The sequence below is a fragment of the Miniopterus natalensis genome, chromosome 1 (assembly GCF_054644295.1).
Source record: "Miniopterus natalensis isolate mMinNat1 chromosome 1, mMinNat1.hap1, whole genome shotgun sequence".
NCBI lineage: Eukaryota > Metazoa > Chordata > Mammalia > Chiroptera > Miniopteridae > Miniopterus > Miniopterus natalensis.
In genome coordinates, this window is record NC_142081.1 from 78025821 (window position 1) to 78050394 (window position 24574).

At 35.7% G+C, this 24574-nt stretch overlaps 1 protein-coding gene across 3 annotated transcripts in view; it reads right to left on the reverse strand.

The window, feature by feature from the left end:
* The window catches only part of BAZ1A (bromodomain adjacent to zinc finger domain 1A), a 112458-nt gene that overhangs the window by 48561 nt on the left and 39323 nt on the right, over positions 1-24574 (reverse strand). For all 3 annotated transcript variants that reach the window (XM_087823435.1, XM_087823434.1, XM_016220254.2), the window contains 12 exons: positions 24362-24457; positions 24021-24245; positions 22931-23096; positions 22601-22714; positions 18790-18914; positions 15066-15662; positions 12748-12911; positions 11872-12026; positions 10336-10484; positions 3158-3405; positions 2839-3065; positions 561-1027 (listed from right to left, as the gene is read on the reverse strand). In XM_087823435.1, the coding sequence (XP_087679561.1) occupies positions 561-1027; positions 2839-3065; positions 3158-3405; positions 10336-10484; positions 11872-12026; positions 12748-12911; positions 15066-15662; positions 18790-18914; positions 22601-22714; positions 22931-23096; positions 24021-24245; positions 24362-24457 (2733 nt within the window). The remainder of the gene's footprint in view (positions 1-560; positions 1028-2838; positions 3066-3157; positions 3406-10335; positions 10485-11871; positions 12027-12747; positions 12912-15065; positions 15663-18789; positions 18915-22600; positions 22715-22930; positions 23097-24020; positions 24246-24361; positions 24458-24574) is intronic.

Genomic DNA, 24574 nt, shown 5'->3' on the forward strand with positions numbered 1-24574 from the left:
TTTTATTACTACTGACATTAAAGAAAAAAGATAGGATTAAAGAGATAAATGGATAAAGAGATTATTATATGGACAAAAATTACTATAAACAATTATCAGAACTAGATAGATTGTGATCACTCGCTAACAATATTACTGCCCCCAACTCTCTACTGCCTCAAGTGCGGTATATCAGATGGGAACCTGAACAAATAACCTAATGCAGCTTGTCTAGAATGATAAGTATGTGTGTTTTAAGGGGGAAAAGGTAGAAGAGGATGAAACGTGTTATAATGTGGTATACTGAGATTGTTCAAGTACTGGCAAATCTCTCCATTAAAAACAGAATTTCTCACAACTACCCAGCTATACTAGTAGAAATACTAGTAATACAGTTTACCTTTATTCCCCAAATAGCTGCCCTTCAATGAATATTATGCTTCAGGTCAGGTTGCTCCCTAAAAACTTTGTATAACTTAGTTACAGCTGTTAAAAAATGGTCCAAAGTATTCGAACATTTAATCTTTCCAAATTATTCAGTTTTCTTAGGTAAGGATAGTTTAAATCAGGCTTTTTCATACCTGCAGACTGTCTTTTCCTGCCTCTTCTCTTGGATTCACTATCTTGGAGAGAAAGTTTTGAAGCAACATTTAGAGATCTTGACTGCTCACTTGACTTTGTGGCAATGACTCTGAAGTTAGGCAAGTTGGGACTATTTTCAGATGTATTATTAGCACTTTTCCTGCCTCTGCGTTTTCTACGAGGACTAAGTAGTTCCACAAATACATCTGCTTGCAGTGGGACATGACTCTGGCGAGTAGAACGACTGGCAATTCTTAAAGATTTAGTTTCTGTAGGAGGAGCAGATTTTATCTTTCTTAGGCTTCTACCAGTAGTTTTAGAAGAAACAGTTGTTTTGGGTGTACTCTGCTGACTCCTTGAAGTATATCTTCTAGAATCTTGTTGTTGGCCACGACTTGTAAAAGAGTTAAGTCTTCCTCTTGTTTTAATTGGCAATCGAACTTGTGGTCTTCCTCTTCTTGGTGGGCTATAGATATTGTTAGAAAACACAATTATTGTACAGAGCAATGATGAATATACAATTACTTCTATTCTCCTTGTTCTAGTGTTCAGCCAGTAAGTTATACATATTACTTTTCTATATTGAGACTTATCCTATGCTCAATTCTTTAAATTTGGAGCTAACAAATTTTTTTTTGAAATCTAAAATGTGTTTTCATATATTTGTAATGCAAAGAGAATATTATTTTCTTAGTAACTCCAGGACATTGTCATGAAAATCAAATCCTAAATTGTGATAAACTACAATAAAATCTACAGAACAAGTAAATATACTTAATCATGCTGAAGAACTTAAAGAGTGACTAATCTTAAAATGCAAATCTTGTGTCTCCTTATTATCACTTTTCATTACCATTGACACTGAGTGAACCTACAGTTCCCGCCAATAGCTGCCATTAAAGTAGGCCTTAAACCTGTCATTCCTGAACACCAAGCCAAGAATCTCTTTGCCATCTTCTGAGTCTACTGGAAAATACAAAACTAGATTCAGTGCTTTTAAGTTGTAGACAAAGATGAAATAACTCCATTAAACCTCCATTTATCCATCTCCCCATATGCCTGGACTTCCAGTTTACCTAAAATATTTCCAAGAATTTTCTGAACTCTTTATCATCTTTATGCTTAACACAATATTGCCTGTATAAGCTACAGGGAATGTGGCTCCTGCTAGTTGGAGCTATTTAAAAAACAACTTGTGCCCTGGCCAGTGTGGCTCAGTTGGGTGGAGCGTCATCCCGTACACCAATAGGTGGCAGGTTCGATTCTGGGTCAGGGCACATGCCCAGACTGCAGGTTCAGTCCCCTATAGGGGTGCGTGTGGGAGGCAACCAATAGATATTTTTCTCTCACAAGGATGTTTCTTTCTCTCCCTTCCTCTCTCTAAAAAAAAAAATCAATAAAATCTTAAAACAAAACAAACAGCAGCAGCAGCAACTTGTTTAAAACAGATGGAGTAGTTCTCTCTACTTAATCTCCTCAGACTGTGGACTTTGTGTGCTTTGCTGGTTCTATGTTGCCCTGGCTTCACACTCACTTTCCTGATTCCACGTGAATGAGGTTCAAGTGTTAAAAGGGGGGAAGATTTTAGGGACAAATGAGAGACTGCTCCATGAGCTGGCAGAGTAGGAAGAACCAGGCCCTAAACCCACAGGTTAGGCCTGGGCGACATAATTTCCTAAGTGGCAGAACACTTAATATGGCAATATAGAAGTTGTTGCTGATGTGGTAGGAGTATAATATAACGTGCCTGTGGCATCTATCTCTCTCACTCTCTCTGTAGACTGCTGAGATCAACCAAATTGGGTACAAATTTGAAAAAGTAACAGAAGCATTGGGAAGCTGCATCCATCTTTATCTTACAAATATCCTCCGGGTTGTTTATTTGCTGCTTTAGGCATAAAATCAACCTTGATGTGGGCCTGACTGGTATTCCTGTCCAAACTTGAACTCGTATTTGATTTTATGATCTGGTGAAGCCCATGAAGCTACGATATTCCCTTGGGAAAAATTCAAATGTTTACAATACATAAAGCAAGGGTAACTTCAAGTTACTATATTACATACTAGTTTTAAAAAAATGATGGCCCGGCCGGGCGTGGCTCAGCTGTTGCGCGTCGACCTAGGATCCAGGAGATCGGGGTTCGATTCCCAGTCAGGGCACTTGCCCGGGTTGGGGACTAGGCAGCCGATCAATGACTCTCTCATCATTGATGTTTCTCTCTCTCTCTCTCCCCCTCCTTTCCTCTCTCTGAAATCATATTGCATATTAGAACTTACCTGATTTCTTCCTCTTCTTGGGAGTCATCTTCATCTTGTTCTATTTCATACTCTTCCTCCTCACTTTGATCGTCTTCATCGTCACCATCAACTTCATCATCCTCACCTTCCATACTGTCTTCCATCTCTTCATCACTTTCCAAGGATGGTCTTTGTCTAGAGGAGAGTCTTCTAGAACGTTGCTTTGGCCGACACTCTGGACAAAACCAATCTCCTTCAGGCACAGTCTGACAGATCACATAAATGTTCATTAATCACCCGTCATTCAAAATCTCAATGTCACAATTCTAATTTGCAAATTAGAAAAAGAAAAAAATACCTTGAGCTTTGGTCGAACACAGTAGGTATGATGACCCCGATCACAGCCATCACAAAGGACCATGTTTTCAGCATCACCTTTCTTTCGGCAGATCTTACAACGAGCATTCAGTATAGATTTAGACCATATCACGCTACGATCCAAGGTGGAGAGGTGAAGAAAGACTTGGGATAGACTAGCAGAAGAAAGAAGAGACTCTCTCCAACGGTCCAGGACTGTTTTATAAGAACGCCCACTGTCACTGGCATCTTAAATCAAAAGGGAAAGTGATTAAAGTTTCTAGGCAAACCTTAGACATATCCTAGAACTAGTTTTTTGGTAGTTTAAACAGAATGTTACAGTTCTTCTCTTGTAATACTTAACAAAAATACCACGTTGATATTAAAAACAAAACCTCATGTTAAAGAAAATATTTGCCGAACCACATCTTGTTTACATTAAATGCATACATCAAATGCTTGGGTATTTCAATTGTTAAAAAAATAACTTAGGCAATGTGTTCTCAATCTAACCTTTGTAATAAATCTTGGTCTAATTTAGAAAACTGGCTAAATATGGTTACAACTCAGCTACTATTCATTTGAATCAAGGGTGTTACTTCCTCATTTTCAGATAAAAGACTGCTCTCAGTTAAATATCAATCATATACGAAGTTTCTTTTGAGGTTGATAAAAACGTTCTGAAAATAGATAATGGATGGCTGTATAACTGTGAATATACTAAAAAAACCACTGAATTATATACTTTAAAAGGATGAATTTTATATATGTAAATTATATCTCAATATGGCTGTTATTAAAAAAATACCAATTATGTACAAATGCCAACTATAATCTAAGAAAATATTATTTTAAAAGTGAGGTAAATAAAAAAAATGTTAATACCTCCCTAAATGAACTTTCAGCACCAATATTTATATAGAAACATTTGAAACCTTCTGTCATTAACATCATCCCTTTGTCTTCTGGGCTAAAACATTTATCAAGTCATTTGATGGCATTAATCTAGCTAGTCTATCATTTTGCAATGGTATGTGATTGCCATCTTTAATTTTCTATTGCTACCACCCTTAATTTTCTTTTCCTAAAACATTATACTTAATTATGAAGGGCCTACCATATCATGTCAAAATTTGCAAGGTATTTAAGACTCCATACATAGCTTGGTGCTGTCACGCCGTATTTCATATTATTATCCTCAAATAAAACCTCTTGGGGAGGAGCATAATGGTTGAGAACATGTGGGCTCCAGAGCCAGTCTGCCTTCAGGTGAGTACTAGCTCCCCTGTGTGAGCTTGGGCAACTTACTTAACCCCTCTGTCTCAGGTTCTTTAACAGTAATACGTGGATAGTATCTACATGTGAGGGCTGTTGGGAAGATTAAATGAAATAATACACATATGACATGTAAAGTGACTGTCATAGTGTAAATGCTATTATTATTCCTGCACTACATTGTTCCTTCTATGTGTAGCACTTTAGAAGATATGAAACAAATCTATTCTATGGTCCCTACCTTTAAGAAATTTTTAATATAGTTGGAGGGTGAAGATATATATAATGAGTTCAAGCCATAAAAAAGACCTGCCAAACACTAGTAGGTCTTGAGCTCCCATATGACTCTGGGGCAGGGTGAGAGAGACAGGACGTGAAGCCTAGGGCCCATCCAATGTGGTAAATCCCCTCTGAAAAGCTGGGACTCCAAAAGATTATACCTTTAATGTGGAAAGGGTAGCACAGAGAAAGAGATAGCAAGGAAATCTGCTCATCTGGACCTTAGTGTTGGGTAGAAAGGGGAAATAAAGACACCCTAAGAATATGTAACTATAAGCAGAGCCTTGAGCAGTTTAAAACCCGAAAAACTACAAGCTAAGATTTTACAGTGGTCCAGGGTTGGTAGTGATCTCAGGTGAATGGCAGAAACAAGTACAAATCTTTGCAAATTCTCCCTGAATTAATATCTACAGATAGAGTTCTGAGGAATGAGAGTTAATAGTCAAAACCCAAAAGGCACTATGGAAACAAAATACTATAAGCAAGAGCCAGCAGAATCGGACCCATAAAGATTTGAGAAATTTTTATAAAATATTTTATAAAATAATAGTTTAATGTTTTAAGAAATAAACATTTGAAAATATGAGTAAACAGCAGTTTGCAAATGCATCAGAACTAAAAATAAGAGATAAATCACTCAATGGGAGAGGGGAAAAAATGGATGGTTCAAATGGCTCCTCAGACAAAGCTAAAGAGAAATACTAGCAAAGTGGAAAATAAACGCAATACAGCCCATTTGACTTATTTCCACTTTCTCATTTTGTGCTTTCTATTTATCTCGGTTTTTGAGAGAAGGCTTCATGAAAAATCTGGCCTGAGCAGGACCTCCAAAGAAGGAGACAATAAGAACTGCTAATTCAAAGAGCCTGAAGGAATCTTTCTGGATACATTAGAGAGCATTCTTATTGGTAATGGCAAGAAATAAGGTTGCAGAGGCCAATGTGGAAGAGTTGAAGAAAAAGGTGAATTATGAAGATCTTTTGGAACCCTGAAAACCAGTTTGAATGGTTTTTAACTCAAAGGCTGGTGAAACGCTATGGATTTTGATCAAAGAGGTGCTTTAAGAAAATTAAACCACTGGTAGCTCAAGGTCCAATTTTTTTAAAAAAATTTATTTTTTATTTCCAAGATTAGTAAATTTTTTATTTTCAGCCTTCAGGAAAAACCAGTTAGGTTCCAGCAGATTATTTATTTATTTATTTATTTTTGTTTAAAATATTACAGATGTCCCTTTTTCTCCCCAATGACCCATTCCACCCTGTCCCTTCCCCCTCCCCAGTTCCTCTCCCCATCATTGTCCGTGTCCTTGGGTTGTGCATATATGCATATAAATTCTTTGGTTACTCTCTCCCCCTCCACCCACCCGCCCCCCTCCATCCCTCTGACATTCTTCAGTCTCATCTATGCTTCCATGCAAGAAGAAGACAAATAACCCAATTAAGAAATGGGCAAAGGACTTGAATAGACACTTCTCCAAAGAGGACATACAGATGGCCAAGAGACACATGAGAAGAGGCTCAACATCGCTAATCATCAGAGAGATGCAAATTAAAACCACAATGAGGTATCACTTCACACCTGTCAGAATGGCTCATCAACAAATCAACAAACGACATGTGCTGGCGAGGGTGTGGAGAAAGGAGAACCCTAGTACACTGCTGATGGGAATGCAGAGTGGGGCAACCATTATGGAAAACAGTATGGAGGTTCCTCAAAAAATTAGAAATGGAGTTGCTTTTTGACCCAGTGATTGATTCCACTCCTAGGAATGTATCCTAAGAATCCTGAAACATTAATCAGAAAGAATATATGTATCCCGATGTTCATAACAGCAGTTTACAATAGCCAAGATCTGGAAACAGCCCAAGTGCCCATCAGTAGATGAGTGAATAAAAAATCTGTGGGACATTTACATCATGGAATACTATGCAGCTGTAAAGAAGAAGAATCTCGTACCTTTTGGGACAGTATGGATGGACCTGGAGAATATTACGCTAAGTGAAATAAGCCAGGCAGTGAAAGACAAACATCACATGATCTCGCTTATCCGTGGAATCTAAAGAACTTAATGAACTGATCAAGGCTCAATTTTTATTCCACCTACTCCTACCTACTTTAAAATATTCTCAATTTAAAATAAATATAAATGGTTGTCTACATTTTTCTCTTTTCATATAATATTTAAATAAGGATAAAAACAGTATATACAACTGATTCCATTTTCCTGTTAGTTTTTTATCTTAAACCTTGCTGCTGCCTCAGATTATACCATGCTCATGGGCAGGAATTTCTTGCTCTTCTTTTATTTTCCATTCTGCCAGCACAGATAAATTCCTCAAGAAATTACTAAGTGAAAGGATTTTACTCACATAAAATACTGTTAGAGTCCTATGATCAACTATTACACTGGGAGATTTCACACTGTTAACTGCCCCTGTACAGTAACCCATGTGACCATGCCATGGAGGCTTCTCCAGGAGATCCAACAACAAAAACTCCTAACCTGTAAATCTCCCTATGCTAGTAAAAGAAAAAAAAAAATGCCGTGAATAAATACTATATGCAAAATAAGTAAACATACATCCCATAGCTTGCCAATCTTTTCATTAATATCTAAATATACTAAGATTGACCAATGTTAACTTTTTCTATACAAACTTAGAAGTTTGATTAGCTGAGGTGTGAAATGTAAAAAGGAAAATGTTAGGAAGATGATATTCCCTTCCAAATATCAAATCCAAGGTTTTCCTTCAAAAGCTAAATCTGCAAACCAGTATTCAGCAATATAGAAAGTAAAATCTTAATTCCTTTTTTTTTAAAAAAAATATATCTTTATTGATTTCAGAGAGAGGAAAGGAGAGGGGGAGAGAGAGATAGAAACATCAATGATGAGAGAGTCATTGATCAAGTCCATAACCCGGGCATGTGCCCTGATCAGGAATTGAACCCCGATAGCCTGGATCCCCGGTTGATGCTCAACTGCTGAGCCACACCCAGCCGGGCTAAAATTTTAATTCTTTAAAAAAACAAAGTTCTTTAAAAAGTTAAAAATTTACCATCTCTCACACTAGACTGATCTTCCTCTCTTTTTCTTGTCCTTTTTTCCTATCTCCCTTTTGATCTTTATTAATTTCTGTTACCTAATTTCAAATTGATAAAGTTAGTTTGAGGATTTTTCATAGCTTAAGGGTTTAACCATAAATATGACTTTATAAATAATAAAATTATAAACCTAAATTATTTTTCACAAATCTTACATAAAATAAATAATTGAAATATGATCTTCCTAAATTAAAAAAAAAAAAGCGTAGTTTTATCAATGTGATTAATCCCTAGAATAAAAAGGACAAATTAGGGAAGGTAGAACATAAGCAGAATTTTTATTTTTTATTTGCTTCCTCAAGAAACTGAAATAATCTCTGAAGCTAAACTGGGAAAATTCCTACTATAGTTAATTTGAATGGAGAATTTTTATATTCTACTCAAACATTCATAAAGAGGAACTCCCTTTTCTCTCCCACATTAATGATATTCTTGATTACCTTGCTCCAAATATTCAGACTATTTTAAAGCCCCAGTAGTACCTCCATCTCCTGCTGGTCGCATTAAAAAAAGACCCCTTTATGTTTATTTTAAACATAAAATAAAGAGCCACAGACATCAGTTTTACTATTAACTTTTTATGGGGCAGCAATGGTAACATCCATACTATACATAACCAACATTTGACTTTGACCAACATACACCACCAAAGTAAGTAAGGTAAGTGGACCTTTTCTTATTTTACTTACTTTAAAATTCCAAATTAAAATTGTTTTTTAAAATATCTTTTAGGATTAAATGAATGTTCTAATACAGCTATATACAAACCAGCATTTAAGAACTCTATAGCTCTAATATAGCTACCACATATAAGTTACAACATCTCTCAATGTTAACTCTTTGTCTAAATAGTTAATAAGATGTACTGATGAAAATACAGACACCCCAAACAATTTTATTTTTTTCCTCTTGAACTTATAAACTTTAACTGATGGCAATTTCAGAAGTATAAAAATAGCAGAATTGTATTTTATCCCCTACCAGTTTTGGAATTATAGGATTAATGAGTAGTAGTAACATCTTACATTTATAAGAATTACATAATTTACAAATAACTTTTAACTAAAATTTTAACCGAAGTAACTGCAGCTTCAACATGTAATTGTAAGAAATGATAGAGACCCCTTGTACAAGTAATATGGTTTAGCCAAAAAATATTGAGAAATACTGAAAACTGGGAAATAACAGTGACAGTAAAACAAACAATGATACCTTTGTGAGCTGTGATCATATGTATTTTATTTCTAACAAATGCTACTTTCAATGTGAAAACGAGCTATTAAGCTCATGGTGAAATTATCAATTCATAAAAAATATGAATAAGTTTATTAGAACAATGAGATACTGGCCAGAAGCTCTTCAACTTAAAAATAGACACTTTACAAATATATTCACATTCTGAAAATGCTCTGAAAGCACCATCTATTTATAAAACTTTGTTCTTACTACTCAACAGGTAATAGTCAAAAAAATTTTAAGGGATTTTAGTCTATTCAAGTTGCCCTTTTAATGAGACCAAAAGGATATGGTTTTAAAAAACTGTTTCTTTTAGTACCCTATTATTGAGATATAAACTATCTCGATATGATGAATTATAAATTAATTCAACATTTCACAGAGACCACAGGGAAGTAGACACAGCATGACATGAAAATTGATTTGGAACTTGAAACACATGTTTTCCTAAAGATATAATGATTACATTCCTTGATCAGTCCTTAAAAAGCATATTAATTTCATAAACTGCTAAAACATGATCCAGATAGTATTATTTCTATGATCCTAACCATAAATTATAAAACATTTCCTCATCTGTGTACCCTTTAACACTTGGTATTTCTGATCTAGCACTTCTTAGTGTTCAGGTTAGTGACCAACATTATTAAACCATACCCTAATGGGGGACATTTAAGTAACTTCTTTGGGGTTTTTTTAAAAATAACAACATATGGCCCAGCCGCGCGTGGCTCAGCAGTTGAGCATCGACCTAAGATCCAGGAGATAGAGGTTCCTTTCCCAGTCAGGGCACATGCTCGGGTTGTGGGCTCAAATCCCCAGCTGGGGGTGTGCAGGAGGCAGCCGATCAATGACTCTTTCATCACTGATGTTTCTATCTCTCTCTCCCTTTCCCTTCCTCTCTCTGAAATCAATAAAGATATATAAAATAAAATAATAACATACAAATTTATGTACAATCTTTGATTATTGAGGGTCTGGCTAATCACAGGTTGTGGTAATCTTTCTTTTGATTAAGGTTTCACAGAAGAGATTGACAGAAATAGTTAAAAAGGTATTTATTAAAATGAATAAATATTTAGAATAAAATTTAAAAAATAGTATTTAAGTATTATTTAAAAATAAATCTCACCTGAAAGAACTCATATATTAAAATGAAAATACAATCTCAAAATTTTCAAGTCAATCAGTTTCATTATTTTAGCCAATAAAGTTCTATTAATCAAGGGGCAATTTCAGAATCATTTAAAATATAACTAATATTTTGAATTAAAAACAGATACTTACCAAGTGGAGCTTTGAGAAAACGCCGCTCAATGCCCTGCTCTATTTGAAAGAGGGCCATTGCCAGATAATGAACCACGTTGCTCACTGATTGAGGTGTACTTGCATTCGTTGAGACAGTACTTGGAGTTTCTGTTTTTATGCCCAAAAGTCTACAATTAAAACAATGAAGAGTTTATGGTATTCAAAAACACTATTAGGTGAGACTTGAGTACACTCATTCATCAAAATGCTTACTTATATCTGTGTAAGAAACAGTTTCCTCAGTCTCAAAGAGCTCTCAGAAGACAGTAGGAAAGGGAGATTTATACATGAATCAAGAGCTAAACTAAATATCAAGTTATTTAGGGTCAGAGGGCAAATATTTGGAGGAGGGAAGGTAGATGAGGCAAGGCATAGGGGAAAGGTTTTAGAGAGGCACTATGATGGGCCTTAAAGGAAGAGTAGCTCAGGCAGCTTATCTCCATTTCTCTTGCTTTAACTTTTACCGGGTAGGACAATATAGCTGCCTCCTAACTAGTTCCTTAGCCTCCAATCTTACTCCCTTTGCAATCAATCTCCATGCTGCAGCTAAAACGGTCATTTAAACGTACAAACCCATTCACTCAAAGCCTCCGGTTTACTGTCTTCCCTCCCAGTATCATATCTTCCCCACATTTAGGTCTCAGCTTTGGATTCACTCCCTCTAGAATTCTCTTTGCTGTTTTCCATGTTCTACCAAGACAAACAGCCCTCCTAGGAACAACATTTGCACTGAGTATTTACTTCCACCAGAACTCTCACCCTGTTCTATAATTGCTAGCTTAATGTCTCTCTACCATTTCCTTCTACACAATAAACTCCTTAAGGGAAGATATTATCCAAAATAACTCCAAAAATGTTCAAGCATCACCCTAGCCAGTTTTGCTCAATGGTTAGAGCGTCAGCCTGTGAACTGAAGGGTCCTGGGTTTGATTCGGGCCACAGGCATGTATCTTGGTTTCAGGCTCAATCCCCCACCCTGGTTGGTAGGTGAGCAGAAGGCAACCAATCGATGTGTCTCTCTCACACTGATGTCTCTCTCTCTTTCTCCCTTCCACTCTCTCTGAAAAGCAATGGAAAAAATATCCTCGGGTGAGGATTAAAAACAAACAAAAACCCCAAAATGTACCAGTACCTATCTACAGATATAGAGATATAGATTTTGATTTTCAGTTCAAATAATATTTAAGTCTACCACAATTTACTAAATTTTCCTATGGAAAAGAAAAATGGATAGTATAAAATTACTTTCTGAAATTAATAAAACCTTAAGTTCAAAGACCTTTTTAAATTTGGATAAATTATTACCTTAACAAGTTGTCTTTTGGCTACATCAGTACAAAGTGGGGTAACAAAGCGCCTGAGGTTTGAGCAAAAGCATCATTTCAGTGGTTATAAAAGTTAAAGTCCTCATGATAAGATTTTAAACAATTTTTTTATTGAAGAAAAAGAACATTTACATTAGAAAAAACAGTGTGTGGCAAAGAAAAGTGATGGTTACTTAAAAATCTTTTGTACCTGTCTTTTACTATGACCTTTGCTTGCTCATCAATTTCCATCTCTTCTACATTTTCATTCACAGTTTTAATTATCCCATTTTCCTTGTTTTCTTCATTTAACAACTCATACCGTCCATTTTCTAATGCTGATCTCCAGATGTGTCGATCTGTAACCTGTAACAAACCCCAAATTACTAACCCTGAAAACTGGAATATGTTGTTTCTAAGGAATATGAGGTTCAATGTACATATGAAAAACTCATGAATATTGTAGAAGAGATTGTGAATCAAAAAGGGATCTAAAAATAAGATTACTAAGTGGTCAAAATGGAATTCATATCATTCATAGATGGAAGCTTTAGTACCTTACTCTCTATATAGGGAAATCATAAACAATTCTAAGATTGGTCACCTGATAGTAGCAAAAAAGTGACAGATGATAGCAAAGCAATGAATAGAACACACATATCAAGCATGAATTACTTACAGATTTTAAAAAGGTAACAAAGAAACCAATAAACAAACCAGACTCAGCAGAGCAGGCGGGAGCTGGTCAAGGAAGAAGAAAATATCCTTACACATTTCAACATCTTGGATGAAAATACCATAAAACAGATATTTTAAAAATACTAAAAATTAATATTAAAAGGTCAGTTATGTTCACTAAATTCTGTTTAAGAAAGCAGATATAGTCATATAGCATAATTAAGAAAGATTTATATCCATACATAAACATTGTGATACAGGGGAATAATAAACTTAAATTTTAATAAAAAGTATATCACTCGCTGGTATTTATTCAAAACACACATGGGTTACCTATATCAAAGAAATGGACAAATATGACCCAAAATTCTGGTAATCAGATAAACTAAAAATGAGAACAGATACAAACCTTTATTGCTCCTAATGTTCCTTGGTAGATTCTGTCTTCAATATCCAAAAGAAAATCTCTCAGCCGCAATTCAAGCTGCCTTTCTGCAGACATCTGAGATGGATCATATGCATTGGAAACTCTTCCTCGAGTATACATAGGTTTGCTATCAGTTTGAGGTTTGTCTGAAATAGTTATTCATAATAAATTATGATTTCTTTATTAAAAAATACAACTACCCCATGTGACTGTTAATGATCATGAGATAATGGATATAAAAACCTTTAGAGGCATTCTCCTCAAGTGCACATAGGATATTCTCAAAGATAGACCACATTAGGACACAAAACAAGTCCCCACAAGTTCAAGAAGATTGAAATCATATCAAGCATCTTCTCAGACATTTACACCATGGAATACTATGCAGCTATAAAAACGAAGGATCCCTTACCCTTTGAGGCAGCCTGGTGGGACGTGGAGAGTATTATGCTAAGTGAAATAAGCAAGTCAGAGAAAGACATATATCACATGATCTTACGTATATGTGGAATCTAATAAACAAAATAGATCCAGAGATATAGAAGCATGGAACAGACTGATGAATCTCAGAGGGAAGGTGGGGGTGGGTGGGTGGAAGGGGGAGATTAACATAAGAATTTATATGCATATATGCATAACTCATGGACACAGACAATAGTGGGGTAAAGGCCTGTGGGGAGGGGATCAATGGGGGAAAAAGAGGACATTTGTAATACTTGAAACAATAAAGATAAAATAAAAATAACTTTTAGTAAATCCTCAAGTGCAATAAAAAAAGGGGAGGGGAGAAAATGCTTGTACACCATATATCTGAAGAGGGACTTGTATCTAGGATATATAAAGAACTCTTACAATAAAAAGACAATCCAATTAAAAATGGGCAAATGATCTGAATAGACTTTTCTTTAAGAAAGATATATGAATGTCCAGTAAGACCATGACAAAATGCTCTACATCATTTTACTCATTCAGGAAATGCATGTCTAAAATAAAATGAAGTATCACTTCACACTTCTAGGATGGCTAGAATAAAAAAGTCAGATAATAACAAGTGTTGGAAGGACGTGGAGAAATCTCAACCCTCATACACTGTTGGCAGAAATATAAAATGGTGTAGCCACTTTGGGAAACAGTCTGGTACTTCCTCAAACAATTAAACAGAATCACCATATAGCCTAGTAATTTCACTCTTACTGAATTGTATATTTTTAATGGGTGAATTGTATAGTGTATGAATTAAATCTAATAAAGCTGTTAAAAAAAAGAATTGTAAGCTATAGTTTTTAATCCTGAAGAGAACTAAAGTACTGATGGTAATATGCCCCCAAATTTTAAGAGTTCTCTACCTAGAGACTCTCACTTAGAAATCATTAAACTATGATCCAGGAGACTGTGGTTTGATTCCCGGTCAGGGCACATACCTGGGCTGCGGGCTTGAAACCCAGCAGGGGGCATGCAGGAGGTAGCTGATCAATGACTCTCATCATTGATGTTTCTCTCTCTCCCCCTCTCCCTCCCTCTCTCTGAAATCAATAAAGATACTTTACAAAATCTTAAAAAAAAAAAAAAAAAAGAAATATAAAAAATTATACCTAGCCCTGGCTGGGTGGCTCGGTTGGAGCACCATCCTGTCCACCAAAAGGTTGCAGGTTAGGTTCTCCATTAGGGCACATACCGAGGTTGCAGGCTCCATCCCCAGTTGGGGCGCATACAGGAGGCAGCCAATCAGTGTTTCTCTCTCCCTTCCTCTCTCTCTCTAAAATCAATAAAAACATATCCTTGGATGAGGATTAAAACAAAACAAAAACAAAAACTTACACCTGAATATGTCCTACTGCTTTCTTATCTGTCATCAATGGACCAGACATTGAACAGAAAATGTTGCTACCTGATCTGCCCTTGCAGCCAATCTCCAAAGGGATCACTAATGGAACTTGTCCCTGGACCCTCAGCCAAAAACACTCAGTGAGTGACTTCCCTCACCATTAGATCTCTAAAACTGATGGTAACCTTAAGGGCTTTGGGTATTCAGAACCTATGGATAAAGGAATGAGGTCAGGAAGACTGTATCTTCTTTCATTGCTTGATGTGCACCTCATAATACAAATGGAACCCAGTGGAATCTAGAGAACTTTGTTTCCCTAACAGGCAAATCCTCTTAACTCTCAAACTGATAGCATGGTCCAAATCAAAGATAAGCTATTTTAATATAGCTCTAATAGTTTAAAAAATGTTTAATCCTGAATCAGAGTTTTATGGGGAAAGAATAATAAAGGCAATAGTTATCATTAAAAATTTACCTGAAAAATGAAATTTCTCTTCAGAAAAACGGGCTAGCTGTGCACATATTCTGCTTTTCTCTTGTAGCAAAGTTTCTTTTAAGGCACTTTCTCTATGTCCTCTAGAATTAAGAGCTTCAATAAGCTGCTCCAGCTGTTCACAAGAACTGTAAAAGCACCACCGATTTGGCTTATGCACTGGTTTTGGCAGTTGCACAGAATCATCACATGGACCTTGGTCAATGTTGGAGGTAGATTCAGACATCAAAGACTCTCCAGTTTTAGTGGATACCTGAGCATTTTGAGACTGTACATTATTCTGAAATGATGAAGGTCTAGGCAACAGCATATCTTCAGTGAGACCAGAATAATCCTCTTCGATAAACAATCCAGGAATAGAAGGGAAAATCCAGTATCGTCTATACATGCGGTCACGTCCTAAGGGGAAGATGTTGGTGCATGCTATAGCACTTTGGATTTTTTCTAAGAGCTCTTTCTCTTTTCGCTGGTGTTCCTGTTTTAAAGCTTCTTCCTCATCAGCAGTAAGAGGCTCTCTTGTTAAACAGTTGATTTCTTCTTGACTCGTAAATTCTTTAAATCCATTTTGTCCCCTTTTCCCTATAGTTGAAATAACATTGGATCATCATATTTTAAACTTTCATTAGAAAAATAAGATATAAGGCTACCCCAAATTACTATGTGTTATGGGGTGAAGTGTATGCCCCCAAATTCATAGGTTGAAATCCTAAACCCCTATGTGACTGCTTCTGGAGACAGGTCCTTTAGGGAGGTAATTAAGGTGAAATGAGGTCATAAGGGTGGGACCCTATAAGGACTACTGTCCTTATAGGAAGAGGAAGAGAGACCAGAGCATTCTCTCTCTCTCTCCACTGTGAGTACAGAGGAAAGGTTGTGAGAGGACACAGTGAGAAAGTGCTATTCTGTAAGCTGAGGAGAGAAGCCTCACCAGAAATCAACCCTGCTGGCAACTTGATCTTGTACTTCCAGCCTCCAGAACTGTGAGAAAATAAGTTCCTGTTGTTTAAGCCATCCAGTCTGTGGTATTTTGTTATGGCAGCACTAACAGACTAATACACCACGTTAATAAGAAATTGGTACAGTTAAATATAAAAGGACACACAAAAATCTGTGATTTCTGCACTGGAGAGTGTGGCAGTCTGTTACTCTGCAATATACATTCAGGCTTTCTTCTGAGGCAGGAATCAGCAAACTACATTTAAAAAGGGCTAGCTAGTAAATATTTTAAGCTTTATGGGTTATGTGGTTTCTGTCACAGCTACTCAACTCTGCGACTGTAGCATGAAAACAATCACAGACAATATGTAAATGAATGCGCATGGCTGTGTTCAATAAAACTTTATGATCACCGAAATCTGAATTTCATATAATTTTCACATGTCAAAAAATGAGTTCCTTTTTTGAATTTTTTCAACTTTTAAAAATTGTAGCCCTGGTCAGTTTGGCTCAGTGGTTAGAGCTTTGGCCCACAGAATGAAGGGTACCAGGCTTGATTCCAGCCAAGGGCACATACCTTGGTTGCAGGCTTGATCCCCAGTCCCAGTGGGGGCATGTGCGGGAGGCAACCGATTAATGTGTCTCTCTCACATCAGTGTTTCTCTCTCTCCCCCATCCCTTCCACTCTCTCTGAAAAGCAATGGAAAAACTATCCTCAGGTGAGGATTAAAATAATAAATGAAATTGTAGAAACCATTTTTAGCTTATGCGTTATATAAAAACAGGCGGCAGGGCAGATTTGGCCAAATGGACTGTATTGCTAACCACTGCTTTCAAGTAAGAGAACCCTTAACTTTTAGTTGGGTACCCAGCAATCCAAAAGGACATTTCCTAGACCCTGTTTCCCCAGCAAGCATAGCTACATGAGAAACTTCTGATGAAAGAAATGGGAAGAGAAGCATTATATGTAACTTCAGAGTCATGCTTCTTTTTCTTCTTTCCCTCTTCCAACTAGCTCTAAAGTGAAGACATGATGATAAATCATTTTGGAACATCAGATCAGGATGGACACACCGACAAGATGGAAAGATTCTGGATTCCTGGTACCTGGCTCGCATTAATGATGTGTTGAAGAATTAAACTTCTCTCTTATTTCAGTTACTGTCAAATTATTTAAATAGTTGGGAGTGTTTTTCATTTCTACTTCTTTTTGCTTGAAAGAGTTTGTACAAGATTATAATTATTTCATTCTTTAAAACTGGCAGAATAACCTATAAAACTGTCCAGATTGCCCTGGTCAGTTTGGCTCAGAGATTAGAGCATTGGCCTGTGGACCGAAGGGTCTCGGGCTCAATTCCCAGTCAAGGCCACGTACCTGGGTTGCAGGTTTGATCCCTGGCCCAGTCCAGGCATGTGTGGGGGGCAACCAATTGATGTTTCCCTTGTTCCCTCCCTTCTGCTCTCTCTTAAAAAAAAAAAAGAAAAAAAATCAATGGATAAAGAGTATCCTTAGGTGAGGGTTAACCAAAAAAAAAAAATTTGTCCAGGACTGATGTTTTCTTTGTAGGAAGACTTTTACTACTAATTCAAGATCTTTAATGGTTTAGAACCATTTACATTTTTAACTTTTTCATTAATCCATTTTTATAATTTACATTTTTCAATTTATTGCCATAAAATTGTACACATAAAATCAATTTCAAAACAGGTTTGTCTAGTTTGCGTCTTTTTCAAAGAACAAACTTTTGGCTTTGTTGTTCTTCTCTATTATAGTTTTATTTTCTATTAATTTCTACTCAAATCTATTGTTTCCTGGTATTTGGGGGGATTATTCTATTTCCTACTTCTAACTTCTTAAATAAATACCTGGTTCAATTTGCCTTTCTTGATTCCTAATATAGCTTTAATATGTATTAAATGTTTCTCAAAGTAAAGGAACTGTATGAAACAAATGTTAACATGCAACATTGATTAGTTTAAAATATTTTCTAGTTTCCATTATGGTTTCTCCTTTGACACACTGCTTGGAAGTATGCTTTAAAACTCTAATCATATGAGGTTTATTTGTTTTGAATTTCTAAATCAATTGCATTGCAATCAGAGAATACAGCCGCCATGATACAGGAGACTTTCTGTCTATAATAACCATTTAGAAAATAATGTAGAAAAAAATAGCATCCAAATTACAGGCACAGAATAAACTTAAGGATTAAGTTATCAAATGCAGATGGTTAAAGATCCTCAGAAGTAATTTGTATCAATAGCTTTGAAAAAATGTATTTTTTTGATCCAGGAATTTGTGAAATTATTTTAAGGCAGTAGAGATTTCCATTCTCAGAAATATGACACCAATTACAAGCATTACTGATCTTTGTATCTCTAGTATCTAGCATTCAATGAATGTTGAATGGGTACATTATAGAAAAAAATTTCTATTTGGCCTAATATAATGTAGTAAATATAAAAACTCAACAAAACTCACTGACTAACCAAAATTAGAAGTTATGAGAAACTGACTTATTAAAGAGATAGGAATACTGCCCCTCTTCCCTACGCGACATGTAAATAAAGACCTAATCATAAATATATTAATGTAACGTCATAACACCATTTTATAACAAAACAGTCACAGCTATGAGTTAGGCACTTAAAAAACAAACACGCCTTGAAATCACAAATGGAAGTAATCTAATACATATGTCAAGATAGCTGAATTAATAGTGCCTTATTAAAAACAAGTAAGCATGTCCTTAAAAAATTTCTGTATTACCCCTTCTGCTTCTTTTATGTGATCCTGGGTCATCTTCATCTTCAGTGACCGTATCTTGATCTAGTTCCTTTTGCTCTATTTCTTTGCTCTCAGTGCTAGTATCAAAATCTTCCCTTTCTTCCTCCCTTGAGGATAAAAACAAAGATTATATTTATTAATGAATATATAATTCCATTCATAAAATATAATTTCAAGAATGTAAAACAAAAAGTAATCCAAGATATGGGTGAGAAAGAGGCAGGGGTAGACAATACTGGGTCTTTGTAGGCATTATTCAAAAAGCAATGGTTAAAAAAAAAGAGAGAAAGAGGGAGAGAAAGCAATGGTAAAAAAATAGAAGAGTTTAGTAAAGAGAAATGATATGATTAAGAAGCACTTTGGCTGCTACATGGAAAATTATCTGGCAGAGAAAGTAGATGAGGGGAGACCAGTAAAGTGACCACTATAATAGTCCAGGTAGTTGGCTGGAAGGTGATGGTGGCTCAGAGTAGAAAGAAGATAAATATATAGTGCAGGAGAAAGGTGGACAAATTTCAGATATAAAATAGGCAGAAAGAACACAATATGAATGTTTTACCTAATCCATTGCACTGTCCAAATTAAAACTAAAATTGTATGAATCTGAAATAAATTCCACCATTTATATTCTACATACAAAGTGAGGTTTGCAAACTCAACTGTATTCAGAAGTCAGAGAGATAATGTAAATGAATGAGGCTAGATGAATATTAAAAAAATGAAGTTGTGGGATCTATAACATGTTTTTCTTTTTTTGAAAAACATATCACAAGGAAAAACTGTAACTATGTGAGGTGATGAATATTAACTAAACTTACTGTGGTAATCATGACAGAATATGTGCATATATTAAATCATTTTGTTGTACACTTTAAACTAATACAATGTTATATGTCAATTATATTTCAATAAAACTGGGAAAAGGTTATAAAATGTAAAAAAGAATTGACATAAAATTCACACACCTTTTTAAAGTACATGATTCAGTAGTTTTTAGTATATTTATAAGGTTGTACAGTCATTACCCCTATTTAATTCCAGATCATTTTCATTATCCCAAAAGAAAAACTCCATAGTAGTCACTTTCCATTTTCTCTTCCCCACTGACTCTAGTAACCACTCATCTACTTTGTGCTATGGATTTGTCTATTCTGGACTTTTCACATAAATGCAATCATACAAAACATGGCCTTTTAGGACTAGCTTCTTTCACTTGGCATAGTGTTTTCAAAGTTCATCCACATTGTAGCATATAAGAGAGTTCCTTCTTATTGTTGAATAACATTCTGCTGTATGAATATACCACAAAAGGGATATACAGTTTTGTTTATTCATCAACTGATGGACATTTGGGGTTGTTACTTTTTTTTTTTTTTAATATATCTTTATTGATTTCATAGAGAGGAAAGGAGAAGGAGAGAGAGAGAAACATCAATGATGAGAGAGTCATTGATCGGCTGCCTCCTGCACGCCCTCGACTGGGGATCAAGCCCGCCACCTGGGCATGTGCCCTGACTGAGAACTGAACCCCAATCACCTGGATCCTGGAGTGACACTCAATCGCTGAGCCAAGTCTGGCCAGGCTCGGGTTGTTACCTTTTTGGCTGTTAAGAATAATGCTGCTATGCTGTGGCCAGTGTGGCTCAGTTGGGTGGACGTCGTCCTGTGCACTGAGAGGTCACTGGTTTGATTCCCAGTCAGGGCATATACCCAGGTTGCGGGTTTGATCCCTGAACCAGAAGCAACCAATGTTTCTCTCTCTCTCAAATAAAATAAAGAATGCTGCTGTTATAAACTTCCATGTATAAACATTCAGGTGAACGTATATTCTTAATTTTCTTGGGTAAATACCTATGAGTGGAATTTCTGGGTCATATAGTATCATATGGTTTAATTGTTTGAGGAACTGCCAGACTTATCAAAAACAGCTATGCCATTTTACTCCACCATCAGTGTATAAGAGTTCCAACTTTTTCCACTTCCTTACCAACATTTCCTATTGTCTCTCATTTGGATTACAGCCATCCTATTGAGTGTCAAGTAATACGTCATTGTGATTCTGATGCACATTTCCTTAATGACTAATGATGTTTAGCATTTTTTCATGTACTTCCTATATGTCTTCTTTGGAGAAATGCCAATTAAAATCCTCTGCCTATTTTTTATTTTTTTCCATTGCTTTTCAGAGAGGGGGGGAGAGAGAGAGAGAGAAACATCGATGTGAGAGAGACACATCGATTGGTTGCCTCCTGCCTGTGCCCCGACCAGGGCCGGGGATCGAGTCTGCAACCAAGGTACATGCCCTTGGCCAGAATCGAACCCAAGACCCTTCAGTCTGCAGGCTGACGCTCTAACCACTGAGCCAAACCAGCTAGAGCCTTTGTCTATTTTTTAACTGGGTTGTCTTTTTATTGTTGAGCTGTATGAGTTCTTTATCTATTCTGGATATTTGACCATTATCATATTTTTTTCATTGATTCTACAGTGAGGAAGAGAGAGGTAGAAAGAAACAGAGAAAAAGCAATGTGAGAGAGAAAAATCAATCGATTGCCTTGCACATGCACCCTGAATGGGGATCGAACTGGCAACCCAGGTATATGCCCTGATTGGGAATTGAACCCATGACCCTTCAGTGCACAGGGTGATGCTCTAACCAATTGAGCCACACCAGCCAGGGCTCTATTTACCTTCTTAACAGTGTCCTTTAAAGTACAAATTTTTAAATTTTGATGAAGTCTAATTATCTATTTTTTTCTTTGGTTGTTTGTGCTCAAGGTGTCATATCTATTAACTTTCTTTAAGGCATCCAAATTCAATTAAAAAAAAAAAATATATATCTTTATTGATTTCAGAGAGAGGGAGAAGGAGAGAGAGAGATAGAAACATCAATGAGAGAGTCATTGATTGGCTACTTCCTGCATGCCCCCTACTGGGGATCGAGCCCGCAACCCAGGGCATGTGCCCTGACTGGGAATGGAACCTCGATCTCCTGGATCGTAGGTCGATGCTCAACCGCTAAGTCACTCCCGGCTGGGTCCAAATTCAATTTCTTAAAGTATTGTTGATAGCCATATAAAATATAGCTGTTACAAGTTTGTGACCTATGAACTTCAGACTCAGTAGGTTATTTTACATGTAAGTATAATCAAAAGTCAGTATACTAATTTTGGAGTACTGAGACTTTTGAAACATTCCTTTACAGATTTTGTAAAAAAAAAATAAAATTATTATTTCTGCTAAATTTGAATATGGTTTGGCATCTACAATATGGAAAAATTCCCACTTGTCTTCATAGCTAATCTTCATCCCAAATATTCTGAAATGCAATAAAATACTTAGGTAGTTACTAAATTACTTAAGGTGCTTTCATCCTTTCTTTATACTTTCTACCAAAACCTCCAATCTCATCCCTAATCGTCAATAGGCTCAGAGGAGCTCTGTGAAACACAGTGTACAACTGTTGATGATGATGGTGGTGGAGTAGGGGATATACTATTAATGCTAGACATATATTACTGGTTAAAAATGGCCTATTGTAAGTTTTCTGGGAAATTATCATTAATAACATTAATTCTATGAGAAAATGAGTTACAGATTCACTGGAAGTACTTTTAAACACAACACATGTATACTTAAGGACTGTCTATACTGTGGAACTTTCATAGGCTCACAACACAATTATTGTATCTACAGACCACTAGTTTTCTAAAAATTTTGAAAGCGTTTTAGAGTTCAAGGTGCTGATTTTTATTCTTTATGGAAAGCAAGGTGAACAGTGTAATTCAAACCATACCCAACTGACATATCTGCAGCTGAATTTCTTTGCTCATCTTCCTTCAGTTTTTCTTGCTTCTCTTTCATTTTTTGTTCCTGCTCCTTAAGTTTTTCTGCCTTCCTTTTACGAATTCTGAAAGTTAAAATAAAATATTATAGTCTATCTGATGTTTTTAACTTTTCGCATCTTGCCTTTAAACATCAAATTATGGAAAATGCTCCAAATGTTATCACAAAACTATAATGTACCAATTCATTCATAACCTCTTAGTAAAGGCAGCAAACACCAGTGTGAGATGCAAAAAATAAACAGCTTTCATTAGCACAACTGACAATAATTGTCTCTTACCTAGCAGCTGCTTCTTCCCTCTCTTTTCGATGTTGTTCTGCTTTTAACTCCCGGAACTCCTGCTTTGCCTGTCGTAATATATCAACATAATCTTCAATAAAATCCCTAGTAGAAACTAGGGTCAGTAGTTTCCCACAGAGAGCATGAAGTATCTTCATTTTTTCTCCTGTCAAAAATTGGTAAATGACTTCTGTATTATTGACAAAAAAGGAATTATGTTTGAAATATTTTAATTTGTGGCTCAATGTGAAAATGCTTAAGAAAGAATAGGGGAAAGTCTCCTAAGGTCATACATGCCAATGGCATGCCTTCAGAAAAAAGCACCTTTGAGTCCAATTTAATAGTTATGTGATATATAAGGCATTTCAAATACTAATGATTACCTTATATACTAGAGTGAAATAGACATGAAACATTTTCTAACTACAAAAAATTATTTTTCAAGTTTTAATTTTTAGGCTCACATATAAAGTTCAAATCAAAACTAAGTTATAACAACATGAATTTTCTCTAAAATGGCAATAGGCAAATTGCTACTCTGAAAAAATTGCTCAAAAACACTAGCATAAATTATAAAAACTATATGAATGTTAGGAATTAAGGTCCTCTACTTCTATCATATGTTCTGTTTTCTTAGTCATATAAAATTAAACTATATATATTTGTATTATTATAATTTTTTATTTAAAAAGGAAGTAAAAATAACTCATACTGTTTCTCATACCTCAAGTACTTATTCAAGCAAGTTTTAGAAATTAGCAGCTACAGCTTAAACTGATACACTAATAAAAATGAAAGCTAATTCTCACTTATCCTTTTAAACTTAGATTCAGTAGACAAATCAAAAAAATTCAAATGAAAAAGAAAAGAAAATCATAAATAATTAAAGCTAGTATGAACAACAACAGTAGTTTCAATTTAGGTCACTATTAGTATTCCAACACTTTTTTGAAAAGACTATATTTCTCTTTCTCTTTTAAAACTGCTTATTATCTATTATTTCTCATTAGCAACCTAGTTTTCTGGGTGTAAGAGGCATAAGAGGGTAGAAAGTGGAAAGGTTATACATATTCCAACTTGCAAGGTTTACCTGGTGTCAAATCATACACTGAAGTGCTTGACAGTTTCTTCACTAAACTGGGATTGCTTAAACGAAGCTCCATACAGGCATCATCTGTAGCATCAAATCCTCCTCGTTTTTGATATCTGTACTTTGCATTTGCTGATGTTACATCAGCACCTGAAGCTAAGATGTGCAGTCTGAGGATTTCAGAAAGAGTGCAGCTATCAAGATCCAAGCTTTTCAAACTGCAGCCTATAGTTAAAAATAAAAATAGTCATTTAGAATGTAAACCATAAATCTTCAGCAATGTAAAATGTACCTTTATAAAATTAAAAAGCCAATTAAAAAAAAAAAAAGCCCACACATACCCTGGTGCAACTGCGGCCATGCAGCTGCCAAAGATGCAACTGCAGACAGTGCAGATTTTGTGGGGTCTGCATCTTCATCCAAAGCCTCTGTTAAATCTTTAAGGAAATAAATACTTTATTCTAGTGCAAATTAAAGCTCGAATATTTAGGAACAATGCCCTTTTACAATGACGAAACAGCAAACAGCTTAATATTCACAAACCTCAAAAGAAC